The sequence below is a fragment of the Pelophylax lessonae genome (genome assembly GCF_965119305.1).
Source record: "Pelophylax lessonae genome assembly, chromosome: 12".
NCBI lineage: Eukaryota > Metazoa > Chordata > Amphibia > Anura > Ranidae > Pelophylax > Pelophylax lessonae.
The window spans coordinates 92,841,613-92,869,278 of record NC_138779.1 but is presented as its reverse complement, the minus strand read 5'-3'; the positions used below and the strand labels follow the sequence as shown (position 1 = coordinate 92,869,278).

Sequence of the window (27,666 nt, the reverse complement as noted above, 5' to 3'; positions counted from 1 at the left end):
CACAGAAACTGTTCATCAAGGATTCTGACCGTTTACATAGATGCCTGCTACAGACAGAACCTACTGACCTGTATGGCATGGCATATTGGCAAAAAAATGCCATATCAAAAGGTTTGGGAAATGTTCTAATAAAATATGGATATATATGCTAAATGAAAATATACTAAATACCAATTTCCATTACAGTAAACATGCCATAAGCACATGAAAGGCATACAGTATGTGCCTTCAAGTTTGAAGGACATTTTATTTAAAATTTAAGAGACATGCAGGGATTTCTATTGCTGATAAATATTGAAAATGCAAGTTCCTGGGCTATCATTTAGAACCTCTGAATTCAATACTTCACTGATTCTGAAAAGCTGTGCTGATCAGGGGTTCTGATTTAAAGCAGTAATAAACCCCGAAACAAAAAAATAGAATTTTTGTAAGAACTTACCGTAAAATTATTTTCTCTGAGTCCTCTGACAGTTGCCGCCCATCCATATTAGCCTTCACTAGTGGGTAATGGCGTCCTCTGCAGGAGCAAGCTAGGCAGTTTAACAGGATAATAAAAAACTTTTTATACCTAGACACACCTCTAGAGGGCCATCCCTCAGCCATTATCCTGAACCAGACATCACTGTTCCTCAGTTTGTAGCAAGTAGTACCGGAAGGCAATAACCCCCAGATTCAAAAACCAGAGGGGCGGGGGCGGCGACTGTCCGAGGACAATAATTCTACGGGAGAGAATAAATTCTACGAGGAGAAAATAATTTTACGGTAAGTTCTTACAAAAATTCTATTTTCTCTTACGTCCTCTGACAGTCGCCGCCCATCCATATTATCCTTCACTAGTGGGATGTCCCAAAGCAGTGCAGGTGTGAGGGGTGGGAAGACGTAACCAACCTAAAAGGTAACAGAAAACAACCTGAGCCCACAGGGCAACAAGCCCAAAAACGGGAGCAAACCCAGAACAACAAAAAACACCCCAAGGAAGAGACAGAAAAAATATGTCTCTTCAAACAACCGCCACACTCAAAACTTTGCGGCCAAAGGAAGCATCCGAGGATGCCAGTACATCAATTCTGTAGAATTTCGTGAAAGTGTGCACTGACGCTTTGCACACCTGAGCCACAGAAGCCTGATAGTGAAAAGCCCAAGAGGCACTGACGGCTCTAGTAGAATAGGCCTTTACAGGGAAAGGAGGAACCGGACCCCTGATTGAATAGGCCTGAACAATCGTCTGCCTGATCCACTTCGAAATGGTTGCCACGGACGCAGCCGAGCCCTTCCCACTGGCACAATGACTACTTGGGCGAGCAGATCTTGTACCGCCCCCATGAGATCTCTTAGACGATCGGGGGTCAGCTGCAGATTTGATGGAAAGAACCTGTCTGCGGGGCGAGATCGAAACTCAAACGAATCAGCTCGTGAACCCACCTGTCCTGAATGCTGGACAACCAGGGTTCCTGAAAGCAACGCTGATGTCCCCCTACCCCTAAGACAGGTGAGGGCATCCCTTTAGGAAGAGGTGGACTGGGCCGCTGAACCGGCCTGACTGGCCAATGGCTTACCCGACCACGGCTTCTTGTGACCACAGGAGGGCTTAAATGATTTTATTTTTTCCTGTGCCCTGAAAGCACGAAAGGACCCATGCTGAGCTTTGAAGGAAGGCCCCCGCCTAGCATGGGTGGACTTACCCTTAGTGACCTGGGGCAGAAGAGTACTCTAACCCCCTGTAAGCCCCTTAATCAACTCATCCAGAGTGTCCCCAAAAAGACGACTCCCCACATAAGGAACATCAGACACCGTCTTTTTGGAAGCATGGTCAGCCGACCAGCTTTTCAGCCAAATAATGCGGCGGATCGCAACCCCAACCGCAGACAGACGAGCGACTAACGGAGTCTCTTTCAAGGCTGCGTCACACAGGTACATCCCAGTCTGGGTAATCTGATCACCTATGTCAAGGGCAGTCGGAGAGACCGACTCTGCCACCAGAGTGCTCCAAAGCACCTTGGACCACGCCGAGAGAGCCTGAGAGGCCATCACCAAGGCAAACACAGGTTTTATTAGGGAACCCGCCACCAAGTAAATATGGCAGGAAAGCGCCTCCACGTGCCTATCAGCTGGATCCTTGAACACCGGGGAGTCCTCCACCGGCATCAAGGTGGATTTATTCAGCCTAGAGACAGTGTGGTCCACCTTGGGGGACACTGTCCAACATTTGTCCACAGCCTCCAAAAAGGGATAGCGGTAGTGAAAACGCTTAGGCACCACCAGCATATGTTTTATGCAACGCCACTGGTCGTTCGTAATTTCATGAAACTCCTCAGGGCAGGGAAAACCTGACCCGACTTCTGGGCCCTTCGGAACCCAAAAGCAGCCCGCTTACTTGACTGAGATTGCTCAACGTCAAAATTTAGAGTCTCCTTAATGGCGCTAATGAGGACATCCATCGCAGCGCGTTCCCGTGCCACCGAGGAGGAAGATTCTTCCTCCTCCCCATCAGAAGCCTAGGACAGGGACCCTTCCGGGGGGATGTTGTTCGTGGTAAGCAATTCAGTCTCTGAGTCAGAGGACTGGGAGGGCATAGGCCGTTTTTGAGGAGAGCACTCCGACATCAGCAAATCCACTTTGGACGCCAAAGTCGCAAGAGCAGCAGATAATGAGGCCATGGAAGAGGATTCAGGAGTACCCGAAGCCCCCACCAGGTCTGCGGGGAATTTGTAATCCTGGGAGTCCATATTGCCAATATAAAATAAATGGGACGCTGGCCCTTTAAATCAGCAGTTCCCGCGGACCCCCACCGCAGCCTGCACTACTTGAAAGAGTCCCTTCAGATAATGCAAGATCCACAAGAAAAATAATAGTATAAAAATAGTAAAAATCCCTCCAGAGTGTCAGTACCTGCCACACGCTGCTCAGTGCAGGAAAATGGAAGGGAAGGAGGAAGTGACCTCACATCCCTAGAGGCCTATGCCCATGAGCCACAAAAAAGGGTGCCTATAGAAAGTCAATGTGAATAATCACTGGCAAAATGGCTGCTGCCCTTACCAGACATGCGCCCTCAGCCAAGATGGCGCCCAATCGGTGCCAGGACAAGGCCCTAAAATGGCTGCTGCCCACACACTGTGCTCAGACACCTGCCCATATCCAAGATGGCGGCCGCACTAAACGGCGCCAAATTAGCACATACATGCGGTCTTGCCACCACAGGGGACCCCAGGGAGAACCTCTCACAGTTATGGAGCCCTCCCCACACCCCCCAGGAACAGAAAGTACCCCGCACAGCACCCTCAGCAGGGCCAGGGCGGAAGGGGCACATACCAAGCCGGCCAGAAGAGGGATACCACAGGGACCACCAGCCCTGCCATCCCCCAAGAGTGGGCCCACAAACACCCCTAATGGTCCTAGTCCCAGGGAAAAGGGGGTATTAGTACTGAAAGCGGGCACCGCTCTGAGTGGGGGGTGCCATCAGCCAGGGCGGGATGCTAGCAACACGCGGGCGTTCTGGAGTTAAGACACCCTCGGCGAAGATGAATCTCCGCAGGCTTGTCCCCATTCCGAGGGGCACTGTCGTTGCGAGGCCTGGGCGCATCAGTAACCTGCGACGCTCATTGGCAGGCTGGGACTCTATAAGGATCTATACTATCCAGTGCGAGGCCCAGCTCTGCTGTCACTTGTCCTCCAGGAAAAGGCCCTGATTAACTAGTGATAGTGAGAGAAATAAAAAGCTATTTTCAGAAGAAAAAAACACAAAGAAAACCAAGATGCTAGGTCTAAGCAAGGAAGAGCTAGCTTACTCCTGACGATAGGCAGCATAAAACTGAGGAATAGTGATATCTGGTTCAGGATAATGGCTGAGGGATGGCCCCCTGGAGGTGTATCTAGGTATAAGTTAGTAAGTATAAGTTTTTTATTAACCTATTAAACTGCCTAGCTTGTTCCTGCAGAGGGCGCCATTACCCACTAGTGAAGGCTAATATGGATGGGCAGCGACTGTCAGAGGACGTAAGAGAAAGGTCAAGCTTAATAAACCTTAAATGTGGTGACTGCATTCATTTTTCTTTTATTTTCACCTGTTGATCTTGCCAATAATACGCTTTTTGTCTCCACCAAACAAATATGGTGAATAAACCACCTTTCTCCTGCGCTCAGAAAACTAGGCACCCCGACTGCTCTTCCCACGGGACTTTACATATGGTGTCTCGGATGGCTACGGTCTTGCTGCCCTAAAGGACTGGGGCAGTCCAACAGTACTGCAAACAAAAACACAAAGAAGGGCGCACCGACCTAGCGCATTGTCCTAAATATCGGCTTTATTGTTACAACATAAAAATGGCTACTCACAAACGAAGATGAAGAGGAGTAGTCCATACGAATGTCCATTGTCCTGTTAGGATGACAGCTGAGCTCTGAGGAAGAGGCGTAGCCTCGAAACACGTCAGTGTTCATCCTAACAGGACAATGGACATTCGTATGGACTACTCCTGATACTCAAGTTTTTTGAGTCCGATATGATTGATTTTCACCTTCGTTTGTGAGTAGCCATTTTTATGTTATAACAATAAAGCCAATATTGAGGATAATACTCTAGGTCGGTGTGCCCTTCTTTGTGTTTTTGTTTGCTTTTTGTCTCCACTCTGGATGGAAAAGCAAAAAAAGGCACCTTTGAAACAGCACTGGCAATCTGGGAAGAGGGTAGTATTAGGTGCACTAGCAAATTTAGATAAACTTGATTAATAAATTAAAGCAAAACTCCAGCTTACATTTCTTAAGCAGTTACAACAGCAGTTTTTTTTTCCATTTGGGATAAAGGTTTACATAAATAAAATAAATATATTTTACATAAAAAAAAAATAAAAGCTGGCCATTGTAAGCAACCCTGTCAGTGTTACATGGTTTGTCTCAACTCTCTGACACTTTTGCTGGACAGCGTGGTCTGTTAAGGGAAGTAAAAAAATAACAGACTAGTTACCAGATCAAGTTGAAGTTTCAAGTTGAAAATATAGAAAAAAGCCAAAAAAAAAAAAAAAGAAAACTTAAGGCCCGTACACACGATAAGAAAATCTGTAGGGAAAATTCGTCCGACGACCGATCTGTCGATTTTCGGATTGTTAGTATGGTGCTTTCGACAGCCAACTCTGACTTTTTGGCTGACAAAATCCCATGTGCAGGCTATAAAATTTTTGTCATCCATAATACAACGTCCAATTTTCGTCTCATTAGTACAAATTTTGACGGAAAAAAATCTTAAGAGCAAGACTAGGCATGCATTGCTCAGAGACGAAATAACACATACAAAGCAATCCAACACATGACATCACTTCTGAAGTAGAATTCTGTCGTACGGGAAAATTCGTATGAAAATAACCTCTTCACTTTCCACATCAGACTAGCATGCCACAAAAAACGGACGACAGATCGTTCGATAATCTGATCGTGTGTATGGGGCTTAAAGCAGTGGCACATCTAAAAATTGATAAGCTACAATATAATTAATTTTAGTTTTTGGTTTTAATACCACTTTAATTTAATAATATAGCAATATTAATTATTATACTGTACATCCCAAATCACATATAAACACCAAGCAGCAACACATTTGCGAACAGTTAGTGCCGGTTCACACTGCAGCGGCACGACTTCGGGGGCGACCTGTGAAGTTGCGTGCACCACGACTTCGGCGCGACTTGCACGGACTTCATAAAATGAATGTCTATGCAAGTCACTCCAGGTCGCCCTGAAGTAGTACAGGACCCTTTTTCTAAGTCGGAGCGACTTGTGTCGCTCCTATTAGAACCGTTCCTGTACTACACAATGGACCGCGACGGTCCGCGACTTGTCAGGCTGACAAGTCGCCTGACAAGTCGTACTAGTGTGAACCGGCACTTAAAATAAGGCTAAAAAACATATTTCTAACTATTTGTAAATTTACATCATCATATAAAAGAATCTTACGTTTTTTTGAGGAGGGCACTGAAATCAAGTTCCCCAGCATCATCTCTTCTTTTTCCCTCTGCACTGGTTCTAAAGGCAAAAACAAAGTATAATTAGCCATTTTTAAAGTTCTGGATTTAAATATTCCTATCATGTAACATTAGCAACTCTGCATACTCCAGGCAAGCTTGAAAATACATTGTATTATATGAATCCTAGTGACCACAAGGATTCCTGGTGACTACATAGAAAGTGAGAGGAAGTGGCTGATTTACTAAATGGCTTGAGAATTTTAACACAACAAAATCTGTGAAGATTCCCTTCTGTTATATAATCATTAGTGATGAGCCAAACGTACCTGGGTTACATGGCAGGTTCACTGAACATTACTAAAATTTGGGTGCAGAATCTGAACCCCACTGAAATCAAGGAGCCGGGTATTGAAAAAAACGTAACTGTCATTTTTTAGGCTATAGGGCAAGGGATTGAAAAACAAATGGTATGGCAGGCTAGGCAACCTGGGGGACATGCACTAGAGAAAACTGTGTTTGGTAGGGAGAAGCTATTTTAGTAATGCTTAAAATGAAACATGAAAATGCTAAATTTATTTAAATGACATGCTTGGGGGATACCCTGACTGTGCCTGTGAAATGGTGTACCTGCATGTTGTATATAGCCTATCACAGCAAAACTGACATTTACAAAGAAAAAAAGTGTTTTGAATTGCTGGCAAAATGACAGCTATGAGCTTCTTTTCCCTGTTTGTAAACAGAGGGGCAGGGGATTCCATTCATATATGCCAGATCCTTATTCTACATAAGGGTCTCATATACAGTAGATGTTAATTGGGAAAACCCAGAATGATGTCATGGTGATCCCATGATGTCATTGACCATATATGTGTAGCACCCTCCTAGGTAGGTGCTAGGTGGATAAAAGCTTAGCAGCTCCATCTGCTTATCAGGGGAGCCTGATTGTTAGTGTTGCCTGTTGCATGTGTCCATGTGTGATTCATCTGGTCTGAGGGAGTGTCCTCACTGTATCCAATAGGGGAGCATGTTGGACAGTGGAGGAAAGCCAGCCAGTGACACACAGGTTTTTGTGGCTGTCCCAGTGGTGCATCCTGGGATAGGTCATAAAAGCAAGGGGCACATGTGACAGGGCGTCTTTTGGGTGGGAAGCCAGGTCCTAGGAGGAGGGTGACGGCTGTCTCTTCTCCTGTCATTGTAGAAGGTGGTCACAGGCGACTGGCCTAGTGGACCAGAAGTGTGGTGCTGAGCCAGGAGGTCCAGTGGATACTGACAGCAGAGCAAGTGGCAGAGCAACCTGAGGAAAAACAGTGTCCGTGACTGAGTACCAGGGAGCATGCCAGGGGTCTGCCCAGGAAGGGGACCACTCCAGTGAGAGTCAGTGGACAGGAGCAAGCACACACAGCAAGTGAGAAAGGGGGTGCCAAGTCAGGACCCAGAAAGTTTAACACAACAGGATCACATTTACTATCTTCACTTCAGTGGCAGAGTGACGCAGCGGCCTTGCCGCATTCTACAGGTAGATGTCCTCTGCATTGTGCATAGTTCTAAGTTGAAGTATCTCACTCATCCCTTCTCCCATCCAAGTTCCAATAAAAAAATAAAAATAAAAAAAAAACAATTCCCCTGGACTGTTCATTGTCTGAGCCACGTGTTAAAGTGATAAGTTTCTACAGACTGTTGCTACGGGTAACCCAGGGGAATCCAATCTCAGCAACTCTCTAGGGGGTAGTGCTACATAGGATCATGTCCATACATGGTCAATGACATCACCTGGGAATCCCTGCCCTGTTGTTTACATCAGTTGCTATCTTCCAGACCTTTCATTTGGCAGGAGGGAAGTGATAGGACTAGACATGTGTCCGCGGGTTTTTTTCATTCAGTGAGCATCAGGCATCGTGGCTGACTCGGCTCCGTATAACTGGTCAACGTGACTGACATTTTTTTAAATTCAGGGTCTTGTCAAAAACTGCACTATGTACCACTTACTCATTCAGGGAGGGGGGGGGGGGTGGATTTCTGGGTGCTCCATTGATTCCAGGTTTCAATAAGCCCCCAGCCCACAGGCAAGGTTCTGGTGTAGAGTTTTGGGGAAATCTCATACTATTTTCTTTTCTTGAATTTTGCTTGGGATTCCGTGATTTCCACTTAATATTCATACCAGTTGAATGGGGGGCTGACCCCCCACCATTTCAACCTCTGCAGCAATGCTGGCAGCATTCATAGGTCTATTTTCCAAAGACAACCTCTGGATATGACGCTGAGCATGTGCACCCAACTTCTTTGGTTGACCATAGCCAGGCCTGTGTATGAGTGGAACCTGTCCTGTTAAACCACTGTATAGTCTTGGCCACCATGCTGCAGCTCAGTTTCAGGGTCTTGGCAATCTTCTTATAGCCTAGGCCATCTTTATGTGGAGCAACAATTCTTTTTTTCAGATCCTCAGAGAGTTCTTCGCCATGAGGTGCCATGTTGAACATCCAGTGACCAGTATGAGAGAATGAGAACGATACTACCAAATTTAACACACCTGCTCCCCTTTCACACCTGAGACCTTGTAACACTAACGAGTCACATGACTCCGGGGAGGGAAAATGGCTTATTGGGCCCAATTTGGACCTTTTCACTTAGGTGTGTACTCACTTTTGTTGCCAGCGGTTTTGACATTAATGGCTGTGTGTTGAGTTATTTTGAGGGGACAGCAAATTTACACTGTTATACAAGCTGTACACTCACTACTTTACATTGTAGCAAAGTGTCATTTCTTCAGTGTTGTCACATGAAAAGATAATAAAATATTTAAAAAAAATGTGAGAGGTGTATTCACTAGTGAGATACTGTAAATATTCAGAAAAAACCTATTGACAACAAATCCAACTTGAACATTACAAGACACAGAATAAAGTATTCTGAAACACTGGGTTATACTGCCACTTTCAGGAGAATTAAGACACTTGCAGAGCAAAACTGTAGTTATGGCCCTGTAAATTTCCTCCCACTCCCAGCACGCTTCTGTTTTTTGCCAATGGGTGTCTTCTGTCTGCTACAGTGAAGGAAATGCTTTTCACTTTTTATCAAGACATTTTTTCTCTATCAGGAGCCTTCATTTGCTGCAGAGCCACCGGGACTTCTGTTTGCAGTTTCCAGGTCGGTTAATTCTTGTGTCTGGCCTGGGGAACAGTACCTGAATCCTGCCAGATAGAAGATGTGGGGACAGTCTGTATTGTTGCCTTCCAGACACTGTATAATGCACTGGATGCTCAGGTTCAGCGTCAAGTTCCACCCTATGGTGAAATCCAGACCCTGAAGATCCGCTAGGTGGTATATCCACCAGATGGGCAAAACTGTGGAATGGGACTTGTTCTGTCACTCCTGGTCCTCTACATGGTCTAGCCAGCTGGCAGGGACTACAAAGAATCTTTAGAGCACCGTGCATGGAGTATCGGCTTTTACCCTTTTATTGTGGGGTGGGATGTCTGTTTACTGCTCCTTGTACTCTCCAGGGGTTAACTTGGGAGTACCAGGTGCAACATATTAGGTAAAATGCAGGGCTGGAAAGAAGAATCATACCACTGTTCCTGGGGCACCATTATTCTTATATTACTTCCCATGGTCCAAACGAAGCCTTTTTTTAACAGAGCGTGCATCTCTTAGTACTCTCGATCTTGCCTCCTGAGCCGTACCCTCACTATGATTTAACAGACAGAACTTGGGCTCCCTGTTGCCTATAGTGAAATGGTCATGAACAGCCTTAACCCTTCCTGCTCCCACAGATATTTTAAGTACCTTTTGGGAAATCCCTCATTTACAGCAGACCATAAGTGCAAGGGTTCTGTGGGCCTTGCCAAATTTTAACCTATGACAGTTTATTGGCACCTTGTAGTATGCCTTTTAAAGGTCTTGGTGCAAATAGTCTCCTCATGATGGTCCCCTGCCTGGGTCTTGGTACGCCTCAAACTTATCTTTAACCCCTTTTGTGGTTGCTCTCTCCCTTGTATTTGCTGGTGGGGGAGGGGGGGGGCTGTTCTATGCCAAAACGTTTGCATTTATGAGGAATTTTTCTGCCATTTTAGCTTCTCAATAGCTGCAGATACCTTTCATATGCAGTTCCACATAGGCTTGGACTTGACCTGCCTGCACTAGCTACTGCTAATGTGACTAGCCCAGGTTCTTTACAGAGCCCCCAACTTGTTAAGACTTTTACAGTACATTTCCAATTGCACCTGGCCTGTAAGGTAATTGGTCTAACCTGTAAAAGATCTTGCTCCTCCTACATGTTTTAACTAGGTAGGAGAAGTTTTTGAAGAAGTGGTCTATCCTAGTTATGGATCCTTCCATATCCTATCCTCAAAAGATTGTATTGGTCTCTGTTATGGACACCCCTGTGTTTACAAACCAAGTTAAAAAATGACTTGAAGCCTTTTCTAGGGCCCTATTTTTTCATATGTACTGTCCTGTCCTGATTCTGAATCTTCTCTACCTGATTCTTCTGCCCATCAACAAATGGATCTTAGGCTGTTGTCTCTACTCTACTAGGTGGATGGGTTAGTGGATATTATAAGTCTAATATTCTGATTGAGTCTCTGTTTTGGCACTCTTTGGTTCATTTGAAAGTCTAAAGATCAGCAGTGCGGAAACACCTACTGTGCATCCCCTTTGAGGAAGAATGCCTTTCTTGCAACTCCTTAGACATTTTACCATGGAGGTTGCCAGGGAAAATGTACCCTTTCCCAGCAATTGTAAAATACTTTTGGTCTGAAAAAACATTCTCCTAGACCTCTGTGTCCTAGGCAAAGTCTGAGACTAATTTCTTCCAAAAATTCTGGACCCCCTAATCCTCCACCCCCAGTCGTGTCCTCACCTTGAGGGGATGCCCCTTTGTTAGTGTGGGGGGACCTATGTTTGTCTTTGCGGCTTTGCGGTCCCAGAATATTTCAGGATCTTGGGTCCAGCACGTAGTACGGGGAACTATGGGCTAGAATTTCATCTCTCTGAGTCTCCTCTCTCCAAGGTGTTTCAAGATCTCTGCCATCCTAGGAAGTATTCAATGGGATCAACCCTGTCTTTTCTAAAGGTCTGGTATTGACCTTTATTTGTCCTTGAATACTATCAAAGTACATTTTCAGCCTTGGCACCTTTTTTTTTTCAGGCGCTGATTGCCTTTCAATCCTCAGTGAGGACCTGCGTACAAGGTGTTGCTCACGTTTCCTCTTTACATTCCAGTCACTGTGGCATCTCAACCTGTATTGTCTTTTCTACTAGACTGCCCTTTGAGCCTATGAAGATTATTCCTCTGTCTCTCCTTACTCACAACAAGGTTGCCATTCTTGTATAACCATACGAGGCAAATTTGTGAGTTGGCTCAAGGTGGTCTTGAGACCCTTGTCCTCCTTTTTTCCCAAGCTGATTTCTTCCCTTTAACGTTAACGGGACATTATTCTACCATTTATTTGTTCTGCTCCACAAACATCCTTAGGGGATTTCCCTGCATTGTTTGGAGGTGATATGCACCATTCGAGTTTATCTCTAAGATACAGTTCCTTTTTGTCAGTCTGTCTCTCTCTTTTTCTTGCCTGACAGTCCCCATAGGGGACAGCCAGCTCCTCGTTCCACCTTTACTGGGAGGTTTCGACAGTTCATTCAAGTTCATGGCCTCAAGGGCAAGTCTCCCCCTGTCCCCGTTTCAGTGCATGCTATCAGATCAGTTGGTGCTTCTTGAACTTTCAGCATCAGGAATCTGTTTTTACATTGCAGCGCTACCACCTTGTTTTTTCTTCCTACTTTGGTTACAATTTTCCAGGTGAAAGTGCAGGCCTCAGATAATACCGACTTCAGTTATAAGGCTTTTTTTCTGTTGCCCGCCCTCAGTTAGCCTGCTTATGAATAACCCAGTGTTTCAGAATACCTCTTTCTGTGTCCTATTATGTACAATAAGGAAAATAAGATTTTTTCCTTTTTCTGGAGTACATTATAGACACAGGCAGGGCCAGATTAACGTAGGGGCTATTGGAGCTGCAGCTCCAGGCCCCTACCTTTTATAAAGGCCCCGGGTTGGCCATATTCACTGTTACCGCTCTTCTGTCACTTGTAAACACAGAAGTCTGGCTTCTATGCTCGCTTCCCCAGGCAGCACCCTCAGAACCTCCCCACACAGCGCGAAGGCCGGACAAGGAGGGACAGTTGCCGATGCATGGATGTGTTTATGGGCTTCAGAGACAGCATCCCATGTTGAATTAGGCATGCATGGCTGCACCCTTCCTCCTCTGGGTGCATGGCAAGGCACGGCCCTTAAGGCCCTTCAAAATCCTCAGCACCAAGCCCATGATGCTCTTAATCCGGCCCTGGACACAGGTCCCTCCGCTTTGTTCTTATGATCCACTCCTCTTTGCTTGCTACTAAAGCGAGGCATGATGGGAGTGGGAGGGGTTAAACTGGGCTGCTTTGATTTAGGTCAGTGTCCATTTCTCCTGAAGGCAGCAGTATAACCAGAATTTCAGAATACCCCCCTCTGTGCCCTGTACTGATCTCCAAGAAAAGGATTTTACAGGTAAAACAGAAATCCTATTTTATGAACACTGGGTAGCTAGTCTTTGGGAAATGTCCAGCCCTCTGACCCATATACATATCTGGGAATGGAGATGCCAACTTTTTCTTAGGTTACCGGCTTGCTACCTGCTCTTCTCAGTTCTCCAAATTCCTGCCGATTGACAGAAGTATCACTCCCTTCAGACAGATCCAGGCCTAGGGCAGCCATCAGACATGTTTGCTGGTTGCACAGTGTAGAAAGCAATTTGGAGGTTGGAACAGTCAGAGCACAGGGGACACTGAGGAGTGGCGGCTGTGCCAGGTAGCAGCATTGTCCATTGCGGTAGGCTTCTGCTTAGAAAGGTATCACTGCAACATCTGTTCTACATGTCCTGTGTTGTCTCTATATACTGACTGCCTGCTATGATGACTGATAGGTACATTCTTTAGGCTGCACTGTGAAATTGGGGAATGGCACTGAAGTCAGAGTATCCATATTGAACATTCTGTCCTTGGAGCACATTCAGCCCCAGCCACCTGCATCCTAGCAACCAATGATGATGTGTGACCTGGGCAGCCAGTGCCCTAGCAACAAACATCCTAGGCAGCATCTGTCCCTGGCAAAGCCCTAGGTACACAGAATAACTAGTGTATCTGCTCACTGTTCCATATACTTTATGTCATATATGCTGAGTATGTGTAATCTATGCAAAAAAAAAAATAGCTGCCAGTTAATGTATGTACAAACATGCAAAATGTTACCTGTTGTCTAAGATATACTGTATATTGTCTGTTATATTTACTGTTTGTGACTTAAACTGTTTCATATATAGTATGTATTTAGACTGCCTCTTATTCTGTAATTATATGCATACAGTATATATAATGATCATCCCTGTTCTCATGCCCACTGATTTACCATAATTCCAGGTTATGCCAAAGTATATAATGGTGCACTCAACTTTTACACGTGTGCAAAACTAAAAACACAATACATAAAAATAGCAACAGTATAGAATACATACGTTCTCTTGAAAGCTTGCAGAATATTGCCATCATCTCCTGCATCTATAAAACAAAGCATTAAATTATCAATTGTAGAATTGTATTCTGTTATAAAGGGGTAGGGCATTAAAGTGATTGTAAACAACCACATTGTTAAACAACCCATTCAGTTTAAAATAGAAATAAAATGCAAACATTTTGTAAAGACATAAAAAAACATTATAAATACCTTTTTGTTCCCCCCTTTTTGTAAGTGATTACATTACCTCTATTCTCAGCTGCATAAGAGCTGAGGGAGGGAGAAGCAGCAGCACACTGAGCTTCCCAGTGAGTGGCTGTGCAGCAGGGGCGTGCCAGGACAAGTCTGATCACTGGAGGAGTGCACCACAGTGTGTTCTCCTGCTTGGTGTGGTCAGTTTTTAATAGGAAAGAAGAGGGACTGGCAAGCACACCAGGGATTTTGCACAAATTAAGCAATACAAAGAGAACAGGATACTTTATTATACAAGTACATGGTGCAGCAGGCACATATCAGGAATATGAAATGTCTGAGTAACAAATGCTTTAAGGTAAAGTATCAAAAAAAACAGATATAATTTTGCAATGTAGAACTTGTTCAGCTGTCAGGAAATATATACGGTTAGATACTCATTATGGACTCAAGTTGTCGTTTTCTGCATTTGTGAAGCAATCAACATGATTCCTTGAGCAAAAAATGTCCTAAACCTTATATACCCATTGCTGCTTTTTGAGTAGAAATATTCAATTAGGTATTTTTGATGGAAAATTCTAAGGGGAATTTATTTATTTTTTTAATAAAGGATTTGTCAAAAACTTGTGTTGTGTCTTTATTCACCTTTTTGGTGAATGGGTAGGAGTACCCTATACTTATTCACATAAGGAGGCAGGATTTGGGGGCCCCCTTGGTAAAGGGGGCTTCCAGATTCGGATAAGCCCCCCCGCCACAACAACCACACTGTGGGGAAGAGGCCCTTGTCCACATCAATATGCTTTGGGGTGGGTGGGCTTCCCCTGCCCCAAAGCACCCCCACAATGTTGAGGGCATGTGGCCTGGTATGGTTCAGGAAGGGGACGTTCACTTGTCCCCCCTTTTCCTGGCCTGTCAGGATGCATGCTCAGATAAGGGTCTGGTATAGATTTTAGGGGGGATCCCACGCAGTTTTTTTTTCTGACGTTGCCGATATTCTTTTCTTTACATTTCAGCTGTCAGCGGGGAAGCCATTGGTTGTTAGGGATGCAGCAGACGGCTTCCCAGCCTTCTCCTTAACAACCAGCTATCCTTCACACAGAATTTGAATCAGTTGATTATTTTTTGACTGAGCCAAATTGGAATCCTTTAGAAAATTTGGAATTCGTTAGAAAATTTAAAAAACAAAACTAAATTAAACGAAACAAAATGAATTTCTAACCAATCAACAAAACAAAATTAGTAACATAATGAATCTCTAGAAAATTAAACAAAACACATTTTTTCATTCTGCACATGTCTAGCGCCCCATCCCCTCTCCAGCTTGGTGCTCCAGTGAGTGCTCATGGAGAAGAACAGAGAGCAGCGACTGATAGTCACTTCTCTCTGCTGCAAGCAGACCTAGAACTGAGCGATTGACGGTATTGTACTGGGTTAGTTCTCGGTCTTAGAGCCAACATGGGACAGCTGTAGCGTCCCACCGATGCTACTGCATAGAGGTGGATATGAAGGTTTACATTCATTAAACCCAAAACTCTTTTAATAATGCCAGTTTTCCCCAAGATGAATCTGCACACTACTTTTTTCATTGCTAAGAAACCCCCCCCCCAAAAAAAAAAACCTCTTTTAATAATGCCAGTCTTCCCCAAGATGAAAAATCTGCACAGTACTTTTTTCATTGCTATGGAAATTACCCCCACCCCCCTTTCTGGTAGTGACATGGTATCTGTTTTTTCTAATCACACCCAATTCATTTATCTCTACCTCTACTAAGTAGCTATTGATTGTGGTTGTAGCTCAAATTATGCATGCTGCACTATACAGCACAGATGGACAAATCACCCTCTGCTGTCAGAATGCCAGAACAGAATGCACAGGATGACAATTTCCTCCCAGCTCCTTTCATTTTTCAATTGAAGAATGAGGAAGAGGGTCAACAGAGCCACCAATGAAGCAACCTTTCCTGAAAAACTGGCTTAAATTTGATCAATGTATAACAAGTTTTAATCCTACAAGAGCTCATCCAATTCCTACCCAGCGGGCTGGGAGCATTACACTTTTGTGTCTTTCTTTTATGTGCGGATCTCTCCTACACAGGGAGATCACTCAACGGACAGCCACCCCATCTCACTTCTAGACATATGTGCTCCCAAACACTCTTGCCAAAACTTCATTACCAGGCCCCACTACAGAAGCCCCTTGGGAAAATTAATAAAGTGTTACTAAACCCACAATAGTAAAATCAGTCTGAATATGCTGTAAGGCATACTTGTTATACTCACTGTGGAACCTAAGGGGTTATCTCTCTGCATTGTGTAAAAAGGCTGTTTGATCCTCTCTTCTCTGGTCCTCCCCTTCTTTCACTGTCCCCAATCAATCTGCTGATAGTACAGAGCCCTAGGGGGCACTATGCACATGCCCAGTTTGGTGTTTATTGTTAGAGAAAGTTTCCTTTTTTTTCTTGGGAGGGTGCATGTGATCAGCGCAGGGCAAATCAGCACTCCCCAGACAGAAGAAAAGGGGTCCGGCAGCCCAATAGGACAGTCAGAGGAGAATGAAAACTCCTCCTACAAGCTTTAACCAGTGCTCGCCCGGGCACTGGTAGAAGTCACAAAACTGCTATATACTGCTGATTAGAAAAGGTATTTAGCAACTTATATTTACTAAAACAATTGCATTTCCGTGTTATCTGTGTACTGTGGGAGACCAGATACAGGAGATCCCCGGGTTACAAACATCCGACTTACAAACGACTCCTACTCACAAATGGAGAGAGACAACAGGAAGTGAGGAGAAATCTACACCTAGGAAGGGAAATTCACTCCTGTAAGAGTTTTCATGGGAAAAAGGTGTCTCCACTGAAGCTTTATCACCAATCTAAGTTTCCACAAAAACCCAAAATTTTCAAAATCCAGTTGTCATAGGGCCAGAAAGTGAGGTGAAATATTCAGAACATGGGTACAGACAGCGAAACAAATGGTACAGGGGTGTTAACCCTTCCCTACGCTATCCAAAAAAACGTAAAAATTATTATTTTGGTGGGGACTACACTTTAAAAATGTACCTGTTCCAACTTACAAACAAATTCAACTAAAGAACATACCTACAGTCCCTATCTTGTTTGTAACCCGAGGACCACCTGTATAGTGAATGCAGGGCCCTGGTTCAGTAACACTTTAAAAGGACAGATGTGTATAACTGGGCAGCTGCCTTAAACACATACTATACAAAATATCTGTAAAGGAAGCCATGACTCCTCCTATTACAGCTTGACTACAAATATTGTTCATTTGTTTGAAAGGGCCACAAGTGCATGGCTCTGCACACCTTGTTCTTTTTTCATTGCTATGGAAGCTTCATCCCTGCTCACTGGTAGTGGCATGGTATCTCCATTTCTAGTCCTACCCAATCCATTCATTTCTGAATCCATTAAGTAGTTGCTGAATGTGGTTGTAGGACACATATTGCCACATTGTCTGAGCTCTTTACATATCAGACATTTAACCTTCACTGTGGTAGCTAAACTCTCTTGATCTTTGCCTATGCCTGGACAACCTTTATGGGAAAAGATATGTATATTTAGAATGGCCAGACCCACTTACAGATTTATTTTGTTCAGGCTGAAGTAAAATAATCAGATTCCTCCATGCTCACTATACAGCACGGATAGACAGGTCTCCCTTTGCAGCTATTATATTCTGACAAATGTCATCAGCGGCTGTCAGAACAGAATACCCATAGCTGACATTTTTTTACCTAGCTCCTTTAATTTTTCAATTGAAGGATGAAGGGTGCCAGTGGGGCCAGCAACTAAGTGAAATTACAGCCAGCTCATCAGGAATCAGACAAGATTGGATCACTGTATAACCAGTTTTGCAAAGACTCCAATTCTCACCTGGTGGATTTCACAGCCAGTACCCTCACATTATCTGGGACTTTAAACTCTTTCTGTCTTTTTTCTTTGCGCTGATCTCTCTTACACAGGAAGAGATATCTTTATATATAGATCTATTAGTGTAAATATATATTCAGTTTGTTCAGGCCCAGTTTGGCCCTGAACAGCACCCATTCAGCCTACAAGGCCAAAAGGGGGGGGGGGGGGGGGCAAGCCCCCCCCTCCTGAACCAAACCAGGCCACATGTCATCAACATGGTGGGGGTGCTTTGGGGCAGGGGGCTGTTGATGGGGACAAGGTTCTCTTCCCCACAACTCTGGGCGGTGGTTGATGGGGATCTGGAGGCAGGGAGCTTATTAGAATCTGGAAGCCCCCTTTACCAAGGATGCCCCCAATCCCTCCCCATGTGAATGAGTAGGGGTACATGGTATCAAGGAGGCCCCCAATCCCTCCCCATGTCAATGAGTAGGGGTACATGGTACCTCTACTCATTCACCAAAAAAAATGTGTCAAATTAAAAACACACATAGTTTTTGACAATTCCTTTTTTAAAAATAAAAAACAATGCCCACCGATAAAGATCCATCTTCAATCACGACGCCCACTGCTCCTGAAAAAATAAATAAAGAAAAAAGCTCCACCTGCAGCAACAGCTAGCCATGGACTGCCTTCTCCATTGTCTGACAGTTCTTAAACAGGCAAGAGGTGGGGCCACCTGGCGATGGCACCTTGTGGAACCACCACAAGTGATGTCACCGACCCAGCATGCATGGTTCAGGGACATCACAAGGGGGCATTGCCACCATGTGATGTTGCCAAGTGGATCCGCCCCTTACCTATTTAAGAACTGTCAGACAGCGAAACAGGCAGTCGGCAGTTAGCCTTCATCATGGGTGGAGCTTTCTTTCTTTTTCCGGGTCCAGCGGTTTGTGGCAGTTGTCGTAATTGACGATGGATCTACATGGGGGGATAATGTTTATTTTTTTTTTCATACAGGAGTTGTCAAACACTGTGTGTATGTTTTTATTTCTTTTTGACACTTTTTTGGTGAATAAGTAAGAGTACAATATACCCCATACTCATTCACATGGGGGTGGCAGGATCTTGAGGGAGTCCAGATTCCGATAAGCCCCCTGCCCGCAGACCTCCACCACCACCACCCAGGGAAGTGGCCCTTGTCAACATGGCCACCCGCCCCAAAGCATCCCCCTATGTTGAGGGCATGTGACCTGGTATGGTTCAGGAGGGAGGGGGGCATTTGCTTGTCCCCCCCCCTTTCCTGCCAGGCTGCTTGCTCAGATAAGGGTCGGTATGGATTTTGGAAGGGACCCCACACGTTTTTTTTTTTTTTGACATGGGGTTCCCTTTGGGGGGGCCCCTATGCTGTTTTTTCCCTCATGACTTCCATGTTTTTATGGACCTTGTTAATGCACTGGTGCGCAGTCATGTTGGAACAGGAAGGAGCCATCCCTAAACTGTTCCCACAAAGTTGGGAGCACAAAATTGTCCAAAATGTCTTAGTATGCTGACGCCTTAAGAGTTCCCTTCACTAGAACTAAGGGGCCAAGTACAACCCCTGAAAAACAACCCCACACCATTATCCCCCCCTCCACCAAATGACTTGGACCAGTGCACAAAGCAAGGTCCATAAAGACATGGATGAGCGAGTTTGAGGTGGAGGAACTTGACTGGCCTGCACCTCAACCAGATAGACCACCTTTGGGACGAATTAGAGAGGAGACTGCGAGCCAGGCCTTCTCATCCAACATCAGTGCCTGACCTCACAAATGCACTTCTGGAAGAATGGTGAAAGGAGTTGTAAAGTCAGGAAGGTTTTCTATCTTAATGCATCGAATGCATTAAGATAAAAAGCCTTCTGTGTGAAGCAGCCCCCCCCCACCCCTAATTCTTACCTGTCCCCCCTCTCTGTCCAGCGATGTCCACAAATCCCTCAGCCATCCTGGGACTCTCACTCTTGATTGGCTGCCAGTCAAAGTCAGTGAGCCAATCAGGAGAGAGAGGGGGCTGAACGGCACGGAGCTGCAGGTCGGCTCGGGTGCCCCCATATCAAGCTGCTTGCTGTGGGGGCACTCAATAGGATGGAGGGGCTAGGAGCAGGAGGGAGGTACCCGAGAAGAGGAGGATCCAGGCTGCCCTGTGCAAAACCAACTGCACAGAGGAGGTAAGTTGTTATTTTATTTATTTATTTATTTTTAAAATGAGACTTTGCAATTACTTTAAACATTCCCATAGACACACAATCACTTTAAACATTCCCATAGACACACTTTACAATCACTTTAAACATTCCCATTGACACACTCCTAAACTGTGTGGACAGCCTTCCCAGAAGAGTTGAATCTGTTATAGCTGCAAACGGTGGGTCAACTCAATATTGAACCCTATGGACTAAGACTGGGATGCCATTAAAGTTAATGTACGTGTAAAGAAAATACTTATGGTAATATAGTGTATATAAAATTGTTGTTATTGGGTTTAGATGCACTCTAATTCCAGCTTACCTCTGCTGATCGATGGGTAAGTGATATATGATAAGCACACTATTTTTCATTTAATTCAAACTGTTACCTCCTGATATGATTGCTTACCTTGTACTGAGACATTGAACGTGCAGTTTTCGCGTTGGTTCGGTGCAATGACTTCACATCGATAGGAACCATTATCAGCTTTAACTGCCTTGAAAACTTTTAACTGAAAGTGATAATGCTGTGGAAAACAAAGAAGGGGCATAGATTATGGATGTTTGCTAATTCTGTTTTACATTCCTGCTTTCCACTGACAATTGGAAGCCTAAAGTCTCATGTAAACACATTAGTGCCAGATTTTGTACAAATGATCCTTCGTGTGAAAGATCTTTCCATGAATAGTATTTTTTTTTTTGTGGTTTTGAGTCCTTGCGAGCAGCTATGGTATTTATTTAAGAAAAAATAAAAATAATTTGATGATGTATATAGCCACTGTGTATGTTTGGTGAATAGCTCACACCCTACACACTCCCATATAATTGTGCTATACTCAATAAAAAAAGTAGTGCCGCACTCCACCTTTAATAGATAAATCCTATTATACTATAAAACCACCATACCAAATTAAATGAAGTTGTGTGGTTACGCTTAACCTTTGTGACTCAAAATAGCATATATAAAACAAACATATGTGAAATTTGTATAAACAGTCCATGCTTTGGAAATACAGTGTACAAATGTAGTGAAGAAGTGTCCACATAAAATTAGTTAGTAAGTAAATTTGTCGTCACTCCTTGTAGAATCCAACAACACTGTGCTCACAAAAAAATGTAATCACCAAAATCCTCCCACTGGTATAGTTACCACTCGGTGTACTCCTGAGAGCGTTGTGACGTCATAAAAGCCCCTCCCTTTAATGGTCTTTGATGACGTCACAACGGTCTCTAGAGTGGTAACTATACCAGTGTGAGGATTTTTGTTCAACTAACACATACGACATAGCTATTACTTGCAAGATACAGTGCGGTTCGCTGGAAGCACCTGAAAATAGTGAGTGTAAATCTGTAAGAGTTTTTCTTGTGAAATATATTTTAAATAAGGATAGAGCACTATGTTCAGTGATACTTCCTTTTATTTCCAAATGAATGGGAATACCAATGCTTGATGCAGGGAAGTCGAAACTCTATGAAGGAGATCACCTCTCAAGGGAGCATGTATAGTCCTCTGGAATAGGACAAAAAGCCTTCTCTGATCATATGTAAAAGTGTGGTCAGATTTTAAGGGTAAGAGAACATCCAGTGGAGGGTGCACAAAGCACGAGTTTTACTTGTTCAATATTTTTATATTGAAGAGAATGCAATGTGTACATAACATTAGGAGCGCTTGGAGCGCTGGTAATAACAAAAAGTAAACAAGTTCACGGATAACCTCACAGCTATAAAGGATGAGAACAAACAAAACAATGCCGTTTTGCATTAGAACCAGGGCCGGCGCTACCAGTAAGGCGACTAAGGCAGCTGCCTAGGGCGCAGCTTAACAGGGGGCGCCGCCATTCTGCACCCCGAATCAGTAGTGGACCGGCCGGTGTGGCACTCCTCATGCTGTGCCGCCTGAGCGCTACAGCAAGCGAGCCCCAGGCAGCACACACCACTTGTCTAGAGCGCACATTAGAATAGTCGGGGCGCCAGAAGTGCCCTCCATAGAATCCTGGGGATCCAGCTCGGCGCTCACTGCCCTCCGGTCTCCGCCCCTCCAGCTGATTTCTGCTTGAAGAAGATCAGGAGCCGATCTCCAATCACACTCAGGGAGCTGGGCTTGTGCCTCTCCAGACGCCCCCCCCCCTCTGCTCCGTGTTCAACTTCTGGCAGAAGCAGATTGCTGGACACCGGACAGTCTCCCATCCCCCATCACATGCCGAGGACAGCATGCAAGGTGAGATGATGTGTGTCCCGTCCTCTCCCACCCCTCACACAGACAACACAGTACACTCCCCCACCCGGACACTGGCCTCACTCTTCATACATGGGGGGCTGCATTGTATGATATTGGGGGGGGGGGCTGTATTGTATGATATGGAGGGGGCTGCCTGCATTGTATCATGGGGGGGGGGGCTGTATTGTATGATATAGAGGGGGCTGCCTGCATTGTATCATGGAGGGGGGGGGCTGTATTGTATGATATGGAGGGGGCTGCCTGCATTGTATCATGGGGGGGGCTGTATTGTATGATATGGAGGGGGCTGCCTGCATTGTATCATGGAGGGGGGGGGGCTGTATTGTATGATATGGAGGGGGCTGCCTGCATTGTATCATGGGGGGGGGCTGTATTGTATGATATAGAGGGGGCTGCCTGCATTGTATCATGGAGGGGGGGGGCTGTATTGTATGATATGGAGGGGGCTGCCTGCATTGTATCATGGGGGGGGGCTGTATTGTATGATATAGAGGGGGCTGCCTGCATTGTATCATGGAGGGGGGGGGCTGTATTGTATGATATGGAGGGGGCTGCCTGCATTGTATCATGGGGGGGGGGGCTGTATTGTATGATATAGAGGGGGCTGCCTGCATTGTATCATGGAGGGGGGGGCTGTATTGTATGATATGGAGGGGGCTGCCTGCATTGTATCATGGGGGGGGGGGGCTGTATTGTATGATATGGAGGGGGCTGCCTGCATTGTATCATGGGGGGGGGCTGTATTGTATGATATAAAGGGGGCTGCCTGCATTGTATCATGGAGGGGGGGGGCTGTATTGTATGATATGGAGGGGGCTGCCTGCATTGTATCATGGGGGGGGGGGCTGTATTGTATGATATAGAGGGGGCTGCCTGCATTGTATCATGGGGGGGCTGTATTGTATGATATGGAGGGGCTGCCTGCATTGTATCATGGGGGGGGGGGCTGTATTGTATGATATAGAGGGGGCTGCCTGCATTGTATCATGGGGGGGCTGTATTGTATGATATGGAGGGGGCTGCCTGCATTGTATCATGGGGGGGGGGCTGTATTGTATGATATAGAGGGGGCTGCCTGCATTGTATCATGGGGGGGGGGCTGTATTGTATGATATGGAGGGGGCTGCCTGCATTGTATCATGGGGGGGGGCTGTATTGTATGATATGGAGGGGGCTGCCTGCATTGTATCATGGGGGGGGGGGCTGTATTGTATGATATGGAGGGGGCTGCCTGCATTGTGTCATGGGGGGGGGCTGTATTGTATGATATGGAGGGGGCTGCCTGCATTGTATCATGGGGGGGGCTGTATTGTATGATATGGAGGGGGCTGCCTGCATTGTATCATGGGGGGGCTGCATTGTATCATATGGAGGGGGCTGCATTGTATCATATGGAGGGGGCTGCATTGTATCATATGGAGGGGGCTGCATTGTATCATATGGAGGGGGCTGCATTGTATCATAGCAGCCCCCTCTATATCATACAATACAGCCCCCCCCCATGATACAATGCAGCCCCCTCCATATGATACAATGCAGCCCCTTCCATATCATACAATACAGCCCCCTCCATATGATACAATGCAGCCCCTTCCATATCATACAATGCAGCCCCCTCCATATCATACAATGCAGCCCCCTCCATATCATACAATGCAGCCCCTTCCATATATCATATGGAGGGGGCTGCATTGTATCATATTGAAGGGGCTGCATTGTATCATGGGGGGGCTGTATTGTATGATATGGAGGGGCTGTATTGTATGATATGGGGAGGTTGTTTTGTGTAGGCTGTATTGTGTGATATGGGAGGTGTGCTGTATTATATGGGGGGGGGGGCTGTATTGTGTGATATGGGGGGGCTGTGTATAATGGACAGTGTCCCCGTCTACCCAAATGCTGACCTCGTCTGACTGATGGTGATCTGTGATTGGCTGTCTCCATGACCTTATTCACATGGATGGCGGTGAAGCTGCATTATTACCAACCACCAACCGGGAGGAGAAGCTGAGGTTGGTGGGGACTGTACACAGGTCACAGCAGAAATTACCCCCCATCAGTGTTCCTTTAAACTGCTTCCCACCTCACTACATCAACCACTGCGCTCACACTTGCGTAATGCAGAGATCTTCTGGCTCTTGGCTGATGTAGTGAAGGTAGGTCATATGGGGGGGGGGGGGGGGCGGCAATTTTTATTTTGCCTAGGGCGGCAAAAATCCTTGCACCGGCCCTGATTAGAACAAATGGTTTTTAGTATAAATATAGAAAGAAGGAAGGCTCAGGACCTACGAAAACACACATTACACAAGTCCATGTGTCTGGAACTTTAATGCCATCTGGTTATCCAGTTTGTGAGCCACAAAGTAGGCAGAGGGGAAAACCCCTAGGACTTATAAAGGACTTATAAAGGAAAAATTATATGAAAAAAGAGAGCAGGGGATGAAAAGGGAAGAAAAGAGAAAGGAAGGAAAGTTCAGCCACTTGAGCCAGGCCATGGTCTCAAACAACCAACCTAACTAGGCCTCGAGCATCAAGGTTGAGGAAGGAGGAATCGAAGAAAGTGGTCTCCCCAAGGTTGCCAGACCTTACATTGCTTAGGGATCTTTTCTAGTATAGTGGCCTCAATTTTACTATGAATCATAGCTTGAGTCATTTGGTTTTTGGTCTCAATTACACAAAGCGCTGGGGTCTTCCAGGCCCCTGCTATGGTTTGTTTAGAGGCAGTCATAAGTTGCTGTAACAGTTTTGTCTGTGCCCTAGTAAGTCAATGAAAAAACAGGAATATCGGCGCAAGCATGAATAAATAAATGGATGGAAATAAATAAAAGCAGCTGACACCAAGGTAAAAAATATGTAAAACCCAATGTAAAACTGATAGTGAAAAGTGCAGCGCTAAAACAATAAGACAATAAAACATCAATGGATAAATGAAAAGTCTATGAATGGCACGCAGTAGTCTTGTAAAAAAGAGGAGAAAACAGTCCAATAAGAAATCCCAATGAAAGTGCTCAGTGCTGATCAGTAAACAGGACACAAGTGCTTGTTCAGTGCAATCCTTCACCAGAGGTGCTAGCCTCTCACCTGTAGGCTGTGAAAAGACAGCCTTAAAAGTACACTCCCAGCAATGTGAAAATCCTGACCAGGACAGCAATCACAGAGGGCATCTCTCCTTTTTGTAAAGGTGTTCACAACGATCCCCATGTAATAAAAAGGGGGCAGACCATAGTGCAATATGTTTCAAACACCACAATTTATTAATAAAACAAATGGACAGCCTCTTACTTCAAGGTAATGCAAAAACGAGCAGTACAGCAATCCAGCTGGTCTCCAGACAGAGCGGAACGCTCTGCTGACAGGGGCTACGAGTGACGTCACGATCTCCTCTCCCTTGCGCACGCGTATCGTCCGTGGGCGGGACTTCCTCAGCGTATGGGCGGAGGGGCGGACGTCACTCTTTTTATATGCATCACTCCGCTCAATTCAGCGTCGCTGCTGGCATAGCAACGTCGGAGGAAAACCAGGAAGTGCCCCAGGGCCCGCCCCACACAGGAAGCAGTACATTGACTCAGGAACATAAACAGAGTCCTCCATAAACACTGAGACAGCAACAAGGGCTAAAGGGCTAGTAACGCCCATTACTGTTCAAGAGCGGGGGGATATAGAATATCAGAACTGACATAAATATGGCAAAACATATATTAATAAAAATTACAGAAAAAACATATATTTGGGAACTAATGCCCCTAAATGTATGAATACATGAGGGGATCATGATAAGTCACTCGCAGCCCCTGTATACAAAAGAAAGCAGAAAAAAAAAAAAAAAACAATATATAATCAAAAACATATAATAAAAACATCAAATGTAAATCCATAAATACAATAGTGTTCAAAGGTCAAAAAACATACATAAAATGGGTATATAATAGAGTCCATATCATAAAAGCCCATATGTGTAAGGGACCTAAAATTCATATGTTGATAAAAAGTATTGATAAAAAACGAGGGTAAAAACGAAGTAAAACTACCGATCTGAGATAAAACTGTTGAGGTCGAAGTCCACATTTAGACCTCTGGGGACCCCGACTTTTGTCTCAAAGATCCAGTAAGATTCACGCTTACTTATTTGTCTAATAAAATTACCCCCCCTCCAATGTTTCTTGACCTTTTCGATCCCCCAAAATTTCAAGTCCTTGGGATCTTTGTTGTGAAATTGTTTGAAGTGTTGGACAACATGATGGGCTTTCTTGCCCTTTCTTATACTACTCATATGTTCTCCAACACGGACTTGTAGCGCCCTAGTGGTTCTGCCCACATACTGGAGCCCACACTTGCACTCCAGCATGTAGACCACCCCTGTGGACGCACATGTGATCAGGTCCTTGATTTTATAGGATTCACCTGTGGTGTGGGCTACAAATTCCTTTTTCTTCTTAGTATTAAACTTAGAAGTTTTACAGGCCACACACCTTCCACATGCATGAAAACCCGAAAGAAATGAAAAAAGCTTATTTTCACCCGGGTTGGGGGGATCAATTACCCCTGGTGCCAGGAAATTTCTCATTGTGGGGGCTTTTTTATAAATAAACGCTGGTTTATTGGGTAAGGTAGGGCCTAGGATCTTGTCCTGCTGAAGTATTGGCCAATGTTTGGTGATGATTTTCTCCACTTTCTTAAATTGCGCATTATATTCCATGACAATCTTATATCCACCGTTGTCATATGGTGCTACCTGTGTCTTATCTGCCAATAAACTGGACCTCTCTTTATTTTTTACTTCAAGGATGTCACTCTCAAGTTTTGTAGTGTCATAACCCTTTTCGACAAACCGATCTTTTAATATATGTGCCTGTGTTTCATACTCTTCAACTAGTGTGCAGTTCCTTCTTAGACGCATAAACTGCCCTTTAGGTATGTTACATAACCAGTTCCTGTGATGGCAACTGTCTAACGGGATGTACGAGTTACGGTCAGTTACCTTAAAGTGCGTGTGCGTTTTGAAGTGATCATTGTCCTTGGAAATGACAAGGTCAAGAAAGACAATATCACTGTCACTCACGGTCCATGTGAGGACTATATTTTTATCATTGTTGTTCATTTTATCCATAAATCTATCTAAAGAGTCTCTTGTACCATCCCAAATGAGCAGCACGTCATCTATATAGCGTTTGTAGCAAAGTAACTCGGGAGGGCGCTCTTTAAAGATGACTTCTTCCTCCCAGTGGGCCATAAAAAGATTGGCCACACTGGGAGCAAAACGAGCGCCCATCGCTACGCCTCTTGTTTGTAAGTAGTATTGTCTGTCGAACCAAAAGTAGTTCTTAGACAAACAGAAAAACAAACTACTCAAAATGAAGCTGCGTTTCTTTCTTGAGAGATCTGATTGTTTAAAGGCCCATTTAACGGCATCCTGGGCCTCTTCATGATTGATGATGGTATAAAGAGAACCCACGTCTGCTGTCACCAGCAGTGCCGTGGGATTACATGGTAAGTCCTGTAGAATTTGTATCACATGCTTAGTATCTCTAAGGTAAGCTTGTGTGGAAATGACGAGAGGTTGAAGATGTAAGTCAATGTATTGACCCAGTCGCGATGAGACCGAGTCAATACCATTGACAATTGGTCTACCCGGAGGGACCTCAC

General features: G+C 44.9%; 1 protein-coding gene across 2 annotated transcripts in view; it reads right to left on the bottom strand.

The window, feature by feature from the left end:
• Positions 1 to 27,666, bottom strand: part of LOC309568082 (myosin-binding protein C, fast-type-like) — a 236,518-nt gene that overhangs the window by 127,233 nt on the left and 81,619 nt on the right. For both annotated transcript variants that reach the window (XM_082273655.1, XM_082273654.1), the window contains exons 6-8: positions 20,194 to 20,311; positions 13,502 to 13,544; positions 5,944 to 6,012 (exon numbers count right to left, since the gene is read on the bottom strand). In XM_082273655.1, coding sequence (XP_082129781.1) covers positions 5,944 to 6,012; positions 13,502 to 13,544; positions 20,194 to 20,311 — 230 coding nt within the window. The remainder of the gene's footprint in view (positions 1 to 5,943; positions 6,013 to 13,501; positions 13,545 to 20,193; positions 20,312 to 27,666) is intronic.